This window comes from Andrographis paniculata, unplaced genomic scaffold (assembly GCF_009805555.1).
Source record: "Andrographis paniculata isolate CXL003 unplaced genomic scaffold, ASM980555v1 Contig74END, whole genome shotgun sequence".
NCBI classification, from domain to species: Eukaryota; Viridiplantae; Streptophyta; class Magnoliopsida; order Lamiales; family Acanthaceae; genus Andrographis; species Andrographis paniculata.
In genome coordinates, this window is record NW_026137611.1 from 392,020 (window position 1) to 402,564 (window position 10,545).

The window sequence follows — 10,545 nt, forward strand, 5'->3', positions numbered from 1 at the left end:
CTCAAACTCTCAATTTTTTTATGATCTTAACTCTGCATTTTTTAAAATAAAATATATATTTTTTTACAAAATATTATTTTAATATCAAATTCAAATCAATTTTTTTTTAAAAAACCAGTACAAAAAACACACCCGAGTGAGAATCTAATAAATATTATATTTTGTAAGATCAAATAGTTTAAATTTGTACAAAAATGATCAAAAATTAAATATTTAAATAATAAATTAAATGTGATATTTTGTAAAATTAAAATAAATTGTACAAAAGAATAAAAATAAAAATAAAAATACTACATTAATATTCAATTATCTGCATTTCTCTTTGCATGACAAAGAAATAAAATTAAAAAATGAACAATAATTTATTTTTCCACTTCCAATCCTCTATTCAACAGAACAAAAAATGAATCATTTCATATTTATCTGTATCAAATACACAATACATTTCATGGCAAGCAAATGGATTTATTCCTCACAAACTCTCTTGCAAAAAAAAATCCCCAAACCAGGTAAAACTAACTTTCGTTTTCTTCTAATTATGTCCCAAACAATTAAAAATTCCCAAAAGTTGTCGTACACAATATTAAAATCTCCATTATCTAAATTCAATCACTCAAACAAGTCTAGTAATCCACAAATAAAAATAAAATTACATAACGAAGTCAACTTTTTTAATAACGAAGTCAACAAGAGTAGCACTATCATCAAAATCATAAATTTATTTTTAATTTTAACATTTCATTATACAACAATATACACAAAAACCGTAGGGATTTCGTCAACTCCAGTAACATTGTCTGCTTTATTTTTGGATTTCCCCCAAAAACTTCGTACTAGTGGAGTTGATTTAGAACTTTCAATATAAAACTTGAATTTGCATCCAACAAAAACCAGAGTGAATAATTCATTTTGATACATTGAATTATCAGTACGATTTGGTTTACAATATATATGGTACCAAATTTTTTATGTACGATTCCTATTATATATCTTACTTCCAAATATATTTTTTTTTAATTTTTAGAAAAAAAAGTAATCGATCATATATTAATACTAAAATAATTTTAATTTTTATTTAAACTACAAACAAAATATCACACATACAATTACTTTTATACAAAAATAAAAAATATCAAAAACTCTTACAAATTTTCCCTCTTCATTTCTATCGCCCATCTAGCACTGTGATAGTCATCTCATTGTCGGAACTCGTCCGATCGCAGCACCTCAACGTACGAGTTTTCATAAAGAACCCAGGTTGCCGCGGTCGAGGCATCTCGCCCTCGTTCTCTACGTTGCTTAGCATCGCCACCACCGATGTCATGCTAGGCCTATCGCGCGGATGTTGTTGAACGCATAGCAGTCCCACATGGATTACCCGCGCCACCTCGTCAAAATCCTCCGATTTCTGTAAATGCCAATCAACTACTTCTATCGATCTTCCTTCCATGTGCATCGCCCATGCCTACGTAAAACCGCGCGAGTTTAAGACCTTGTTGTTGAGTAAACAATGTCGACACAAGCGTGAAGGAAAATTACATGTGCTAGAAGATTGTGGTTAAAATCTCCTTGAGAATATGAGCTGTTCCTTTTCCCGCTTATGATTTCTAAGACGATAACTCCGAAGCTAAACACATCCGATTTCGCGGAAAATCGACCACGGGATGCATATTCTGGTGACATATAACCACTGCAATGAAAAATGTCGAACAAGTTATTAATTTTCGAGTAGTTTTGGTGTTTGATTTTCGAGTATACTTACTGTGTTCCCACGACTCGATTCGTTATATCTTCTGTTTGATCGTTTCCTTTGTATCTTTTAGCAATGCCGAAGTCGGATATCTTTGGGTTCATTTCGCCGTCTAGCAATATGTTGCTCGCTTTGAGGTCGCGATGGATTATTCTCAGCTGCGAATCTTCGTGAAGATACATTAGTCCTCTTGCGATTCCCATAACTACACGGAATCTCGTAGGCCAATCCAAGGATATTCCATTTCCTCGATCTGAAACAACAACATTGTCGAAAATTTGATACTTATAGATGGAGTGATACTCTTTCGAGCTGCATCAAATGTAAGAATTCTTACCGAATATAATGTTGTCGAGGCTTCCGTTGGGCATGTATTCATAGATTAGCATTTTTTCCTCCCCTTGAATGCAACACCCCAAGAGTTTCACAAGATTTCGATGCTGAAGTTTGGCGACGAAAATGACCTCATTCTTGAATTCCTCGACTCCTTGCTTCGAATTCTCGGACAACCTTTTTACAGCTATGTCCTGTCCATCTCTCAGCGTCCCCTGAAAAGAACAAAATGTTAGTTTCCATCTATTTTTCGCACGCCTCTTTCTTCGATCACCTTATAAACAGGCCCATAGCCTCCTTCTCCAATCTTGTTGCGAATCGAAAACTTGTTGGTAGCTTTAGAGATCGTAGACAAGTCGAACAATGGCAGCTCCAGGTCACTGCCATGGCTTTCAGCAATTCTTCCTGCAACATCAACAAATCAACCATCTGTTATCTAAGGAACATTTTTTTTTCTCTGATTAGACAACATAAGTTTCATAATGTACTGAAGAATATAATACTTACCAACAGAATTCTTATTCTTCTTCCTCCACATACAGAGAACAATGCTTACGCTTAACAGAACCGCGGCTCCTACTATCGTCACACTCGCTATTAGCTTCACATTTTTCTTCCCCGCGGAGTCTGCTGAACAATAAGCACAAATGAATTTCATCCAAACCAGAGAATTATATCGAATAGAAATCCATAAACAATCGTAACACCAATTACCTAACTCGGATGCAGCCATTCGAACGAACAAATCTTGCTCGTCTTTAGATATACTCCTAATGTCCGCCAAATCTCCAAAATACAGCAAACAACCACTCCCTCCTTCACTCACATTCAACCTCGTGTACGCCGTACACGAGCAATTTTTCAAGCACTTCTCCCGGCATTCCTTGAGCGTCATTCTCTCGTCATACCACGAGCCGCGCGCATCCGGTAGCTTCAAACTCGAATACTTAACGAACCCATCCCGAGCACTACAATTTAACGGTGTCCTCCGGACACACCCGGTCCTCGACCAATCCAATTCCGGCCATCCTTTAGGATCTTTAGGCTCAAACTTATCCAAACACGAACAAATCCGATAGCCCCCAGAGAAGCAACTCCCATATGCTCCACACGAGTTGTAAGTATCACAATTATCCATCGGGACACTCATCTGCAGAATCCATTCTTGTGTTTGATCCACCCATCGCCACCGTTCTAACGCCCCCGCCGTGCTCAGGGTGACCCTCGACATTACAGACTGGTCGAGAGCATCGTCTCTAAGATAAAACCTTCCCTCCTCGTTTCTGTACACTCCGAACTTGAACGATGGATCGTCTGTCACATATGGCGTGCCGCTGAAGACTAAGCCATTCCACGGCCCGATTCGATGAAGAATTGCGCCGTCTCTTTCTGTGAAAACTTGCGGGTAACCCGTCGGATCGAAGTAGAGTTTGTACTCTCCCGGAGATGGGTCGCCGGCGGTCTTCCAGGACGAGAGGTAGACGGAGTTCAGGCCGAACATCATGCCCGATAAGTACGTGTCCGTCGGATAATCGAAGCTCTGCCAGAGGCGATTCCTCGGATTATCGTCTCCGGCATTTCGGAGGATAAGATTTCCTGAGTCCAGCAACTGCACAATCGGATTGCCGGCGGCGCCGCCGCCGCCGCTGGAAGACCATAGGGTGTGGTTGGTGTCGTTGAGAAGGACCAGAATCCCTGGTGCGATGATCTTCAACACGCCCGACGAATTGGTCCTTAGCGGGGCTTCCCTGTTGGCGACCCACACTGGTGTGTGTACGGACACCTTCTTGTACCATATTCCCAGATACCAATTTTGGGGATTTTGGGGGCTGAAAAACCCTAGCTCGAAAATGGAGCCTGCGGAAACCAGAGTTTGGTTGTATGTGACGCTCTGAGTTGCATCCATGGCGTCGGCTGCGTACGAAAGATTCTGGGGGGAGAGCAAGTGCGAAATGATGAGAATAAATGTGGCTTCTCTGATAGATCTGTTCATGTTGTTTTGCTCTGGATCATTATCATCATTATCGGCATCATCTATGTGCTGGTTTGGTTAAGTTGTTCCATTCTTTGTTAGAAATTATTTGCGACAGAAATGTCAGTTTGTTGAACAGGCTTCAAAAAATCAAAGTTGCCAGCAATGGCAACGAGGAAGTGCTTATTTTTTTCCTCTAAAACCAGGTCAATGGATGTTATCCTTTTTAGTACACTTCTTAAAAATAAAGTAAAATAAAGCTTCAATCTTTCATATTAGAATATCTATTTTATAACCACTATATATGCTTTTACATACAACTTTTGGGAGTTGTAGACTTTTACAAGAATGTAAAAATAATAATAAATTAGAATATTATGTAGAACTATTATTTTATTTGATTTTTTTAAATTAATGTTAATAAATAATGTTAAACTTACACATATGTCTCAAGTAAACAAAGTCTAAATTATGATCGTTGTTATTATATACTAAAGTATAAAATTTCAATATAAATGTTGACAACACACAAAGGGACAGACAATATATAAAAGACAATATAAAAACAGAACACAAAATATATGTAAACAGACAAATTTATATAGATTATGTTTCAGTAACTATGCTTATATTAATTTATATTATTTAATTATATTTTAAACATAATTGAGATAATTAGTATTATAATTAATCAACACATGATTTGTATGTTATATTAATATAATATAAATTTAATACATATATAACAATACATGCCATATGACTAGAGATAGAAAAATATCAAATTGTCCAAAATATTATGCTTACTATATCGAAAATACTAAAAATATCAAAAATTTTGTTACAATAATTATATATAGTTTGACATTTTCAGGATATACTTAAATATATATACCAAAAATAACATATACATACTAGCTATAATTCAGTGTATTGATGCCAAAATTATTGTTTTAAAATTTTAAATTATTAAATTATTTTTTATTTTTGTATTTTGATATGTAACAATATATACAAATACCATACGCGAGCTATTTAATATACCGAATTATTGATATGATATTAGTAAATATATTTGTCATATTGAATTTTAGATACGGTATTGGTATTTATTTATTTATTTATTTTTAATATAAAAATATTCGACATGATATATAGCATAATTCAATATTTTTTTATATACAATATCGAACCATCTCTATATATAATATAGTTCACATAACGCTTATTTGTTACTCCCTCCGTCCCACGTATCATGTCCATGTTGTCATTTTTGTTCGTCTCACGTACCATGTCATTTTTCTTTTTTGAAAAATGATTATACATTTTAATCTCATTTTAAATTTTTAAATTTTATTTTTTTTAAATTTTAATTAAACTAATTAGTTATCTTAATCTTAATTTATAATTATTTATATTATAGAATAATTATTTTCACTAATACATTATTAATTATCTACTAATTACACCTCTTTTAAATTAAAATACCGTATCTACAGTGTAGCAGACACGGTACGTGAGACGGAGGAAGTATTAATTATTTTTGTATAAAAAGAATATATGGTGACATAATTAGAATCACGTTGTCTCGTCTGTTGATACTTGTAATGATTCCCCTAAATATTGTCTGTTAATATCATGCATTCCCCTAAACTACTGTTTAATTAAACTAATTAAATAAATGTAACGCAGGCAATAGTTTGACCCTTCTGTCGGCATTTTACTGGTGGATTAACTCAACAGAATTATATATATATATATATATATATATGATGATTTCCACACAATTGCAATATTAAGAAAATACTTAGAAGTTAATCTATACAATGACGTCACTGGAGTAACGATCAATGGCCTCATTTATTTTATTTTATCTTATCCAGCAGACCAATTTATATGTTGATTAAGTCTTATCAACATAAGTACTAACTAATTTTAAATTATGCAATTAGTTTTTAGTTTAAATTAATTTAATAAAATTATAATTTTCTAATAGATATATATATATTTATGTGTGTGTGTGTGAACACTATATAGTTAATAATGTCATACAGGAACTTTCGTGAAAAAGGATGTAGGGTATCGAATATTTGACTATAATTTCCAGCTACATATGAACAAATTCGAATAGTCAGACAAAGCTCCACGGAAGACTTCACAAGAATTCAAACGTATTTAATAGTAAAATTTTAAAATTAGAATAATTAATTGTATTTTTATATTTATTTATTTTATTATAATATAAAAAATAAAAAAAAATATAAGTTTGATTTGATGTATTTTAGAGGGAGATTTTGGTGAATAGTAGAAATTTAAGTGTGTGTTTACATGTAAAATTTTGATTTTCACTTTATTATTTCAAATAAAATTTCTACAAAAAAAAAAAATATATAAAATCAAACAATTATTTTTTATTTTTTATATTACATTTATATTAAATTTTTCATTCAAAATATCATATCAATATATATTTATATCACATCAGATAACTATTTCAATTTAAAATTTTATTTTCCAAAATTAAAATCCAAAACAAAAACTCCACAAGTAAACACGAAATTTTGATAAACGAGCACAAATGTAAACCCTAATTAATAGATTGTGCTCTCATATTCTGAGTAGGGATGTCAACTGGGTGGGTTCGGAACAGGTTCTGCAGGCCTCGAGACCCGTCCCGCTAAAAAATATTAGGCTCTGAGACCCGCCCCGCCCCGTTTTCACCCGGCCCCAGGACTCACTCCGCCCCGAACCCTCCAGGTTTGGGGCCAACCTCACAACCGTTTTTTTAAAAAATATATAATAATAAATATTTTTTAAACAATCGAATACTAAAACAAATAGCATTAAAAGCACAAAAAAAATCTAAAAACAATCAAATATTGATCCATAAAAATAAGATAAATAAATAAATAATATATTTTTATTATATAAATATACATATATTAGGTATAATAATTTTTAAAAATTATTTGGAGCAGGCGACTAATTGAATTTTATATTTAAATTTATTTAAGTAAATAAATAATATATTTTTATTATATAAATGTACATATATATTAGTTATAATAATTTTAAAAAATATCCGGGTTCGGGTCCGGATCCGGGTTGAGGCGGGTTTTTAGTAAAATCCGTAACCCGCCCTGAACCCGGCCGAGTTTAAAATTTTAAATCCACAATCCGCCCCGAAACATATTATTTAGACCCAAATCCGCCCAATTAAAAGCGGGTTTGGGGCTAACCCGCCCCATTTGACATCCCTAATTCTGAGGTCGTGTTATGAAACTATTATGTTTGTTTCAAAACACTTCGAATTGATGAAATTTTATATGAATAACGTTTCGAGGTAATAAAAAAATTAATTGAGATTCTATTCTATAGTAGAGTCTCAAGACTTGATGTTCAACTCAAAAATGAATGTTTATCTATCGAAAGCCAAATAACATTAAGAGTGTGTTTATTTGGAAGTTTGAATTTTTTTTTTTTTTTTTTCGATTTGAATAGTAAAAATTTTAAATTAGAATAGTTATATGATGTGATATAAATAGATGCTGATGGGATATTTTGAATGTTAAATTGATTTTTAGCCTAATATAAAAAAATAAGGATAAATTGCACAAAATTCACTCGTGGTTTCATGAATTGCACCAAATTCCCCGTACTTTTAAAACTGCTTCAAACTTCCTCGTGGTTTCATAAACTTTGCGTCTAACCCCCTCAGTGATCCTTATTTAACGGTATTTGACCTAAATGCGTTAAAATCGCGATTAAATTTTAGAATCTCAATTTCTAAACCCCTAAAATTACAAATATATATATATATTTTTTTATATTTACCCTAAAAAAAATAGTAAATATACTAAAAATAGTTATTTTTCTCAGGTTGTAAGAGTTTATTTATACTATTTTTTAGGCTAAATATATATAAAAAATATATATATTTGTAATTTTAGGGGTTTAGAAATTGAGATTCTAAAATTTATTCGCAATTTGAGCGCATTTAGGTCAAATACCGTTAAATAAGGACCACTGAGGGGGTTAGACGCAAAGTTTATGAAACCACGAGGAAGTTTGACGCAGTTTTAGAAGTACGAAGAATTTGGTGCAATTTCATGAAACCACATGTGAATTTTGTGCAATTTAGAAAATAAAATAAAATAAAATAAAAAATAAATATTTGATTTAATAATTTTTTTTTAAAAAAAAATTGAATGAATAATAAATTTGGAGAAAAACTCCCCGAAGAAACACGAGGTCTCAAAAGCCTAATCTCATTTAACAAAAGCTCAACGTATTGCAGCCCGTGAATTAGTGATGGAGGTCTCAAAAGCAAGTTCAAATATTACACCATCAATGGAATCCAGGTCTAAAGAACTAGATCAAAAAAAACAAAAATTGTTTGTTTGGAATAAGTGTAACATTTTTTTCCCAGCTTTATTCCATTATAATTCAATCCTCATCTTGCAATTTATGCATTAATTTTGATATTTTTTTTCTATTAATTTGTACTGCACATAAATATATTACTACTATTAAAAAAATTATATGTAAAAAACAAATAAATATCTTATCCACGAATGGAAGGAGTATTATATTTATATATAAATATATTTAAATTGAATTTATGGTAAATAATACTATCTCCGTTCGGATCTTAAAGTCACATTTACTTTTTACGGATTATGTTTGAATATTAATTATTATATTGAACTGTAGTACAAATAAAAAAAAAGAATATATATATTTTTATTAATGTCTTATAATACTAATATAATAATATTTGTAAAAAAAAATATATTCAAATATAATAATATTTTTAATGTTAAATAGATGTTAAAAATTCATCATTCTTTATTATTTTGTAAAAGACTGTACACAATCTTTCTACCAAATAGAATTTAATGAAAAATACATTCTTTATACGACTCCAACAATATAAATATATATATATATATATAATGGATTAATTGTAGAAGCCAAAAAAAATAAGACATCAATGCTGCAACTTGGTGTAGAAGAGGCAGCATCAAGTTTTCCAAATTCATATGATGTAATCATAGCCATTGTATATTAATTCATGATCTGATGTATAAAAAAGAATGTGTAACACAAGCCTTGTTTAATTTTTTAAGGTTTTTGAAATTTGGAAAGCTGAAAAAATAAATAAATAATATTTAATTTGATATTTTTAAAAAATAATATATATATTTGATGTAATATTTTTTTAAAAATAAATAATACCAAAGGAATGAATATTGTTAAAATAAACAAAGCTAACATATACTCTTAGAATTGGTCTTAAATCGAATTGGGCCTATTTTAGCCCGATGGTGGATCTGGTTCTGAATTATGATTTCAATTTTATCGAGGCTTAACGTTTTGAAAATTAACCCATAATTAAACTAGGCCCGTTTCAGCCCAGAACCCACCAATTTATTAAAAAAAAAAAAAGTGTTAGCAATATTCTAATTGTTTGGAAAATAAATATATATCAACTGATTAAAAATCTAGTTAAAAGTCCATTTATATTAAACGCATTTACAGGTTCATATACACAAAAAAATTAAATAAAAATGTTATTTCTAAGCCATATTATTTATCTATTTCATAATATTTTTATAGATATATTTTTTGTGCAATGCAGTAATTGGAATGTTTTGCATACTTTTCTATCTAATAAATTTTGATTTATTACTTTCAAAATTTTATGTTTTAATTTATTTAAATATACTTAGTTTCTTAATTTTGATTTTAAACTAATTTAATTAAAATAGTATTTTAATATAATATTATATAAAAAAATATAATAAATTTTTATTCAGAATGATTTCAAATAAGTATGATTGATTTGTGTTTGAAATATATAACAAACAAACCCTATGTCTATTAAAAAGTTAAATAGAAATAATTTTTATTAAATAGATTCCGTGATGTAATATTAAAAAAATAAAAAACAAAACATAGGAAGATGGCAAATTGAGTCCAACCGATAATGAAACAAACCTTAAAACAGTTCTGGGTTGAAATGGATCCGAATTAAACAGTCTCGGGCCGACCCGTCAGCACCTTGACTAGTTGACTCGGAAAACAACTTGCCGAATGACCAAAACCAAACACAGCGTAGGATGCTGCCACGTGTACGGCTACAACAAAGCACACATATGCATAAGCATTTATTGAGTGGTCGGCCAAGCAGATGAGACAAGCAGGCAGCAGGCAGCAGCCAGCAGCAAACCCACGAGTAAGATATTCTTCACATGGGAAACTTCGCGACACACAATCAACACGAAATGACGAAAATACCCCATCTCCACCTACCAGGCAATTTCTTCCGTCGAAGCAAAATCCCGTCTGACCTTTTCTTCCCTGATTACTGCTGAGCTGGCTTTCCCTGTCCATTATTGGCTGTCCTTTCCATGGCCCCGCCCCCTTCTGCGAAACCGCTTCTCGCCCCCCTCCCCCCCCCCCCACCCTCTATATTACAACACTATCT

At 31.4% G+C, this 10,545-nt stretch overlaps 1 protein-coding gene across 2 annotated transcripts; it reads right to left on the minus strand.

Moving 5' to 3' along the window:
- Positions 1 to 1,086: 1,086 nt before the first annotated feature.
- On the minus strand, positions 1,087 to 4,257 carry LOC127265787 (G-type lectin S-receptor-like serine/threonine-protein kinase At4g27290). Of its 2 annotated transcripts, none has more exons than XM_051295772.1 (7): positions 2,798 to 4,257; positions 2,591 to 2,713; positions 2,358 to 2,488; positions 2,088 to 2,298; positions 1,763 to 2,003; positions 1,540 to 1,690; positions 1,087 to 1,465 (listed from the first exon to the last, which is right to left on the minus strand). In XM_051295772.1, the coding sequence occupies exons 1-7, from the start codon at positions 4,074 to 4,076 to the stop codon at positions 1,166 to 1,168; spliced, it is 2,436 nt and encodes an 811-aa protein (XP_051151729.1). In that variant the 5' UTR covers positions 4,077 to 4,257; the 3' UTR covers positions 1,087 to 1,165. The 2 variants fall into 2 exon arrangements, with proteins under 2 accessions (XP_051151729.1, XP_051151730.1); XM_051295773.1 differs by having other exon boundaries at positions 2,591 to 2,710; positions 2,798 to 4,256.
- Between the last annotated feature and the right edge of the window lie 6,288 nt (positions 4,258 to 10,545).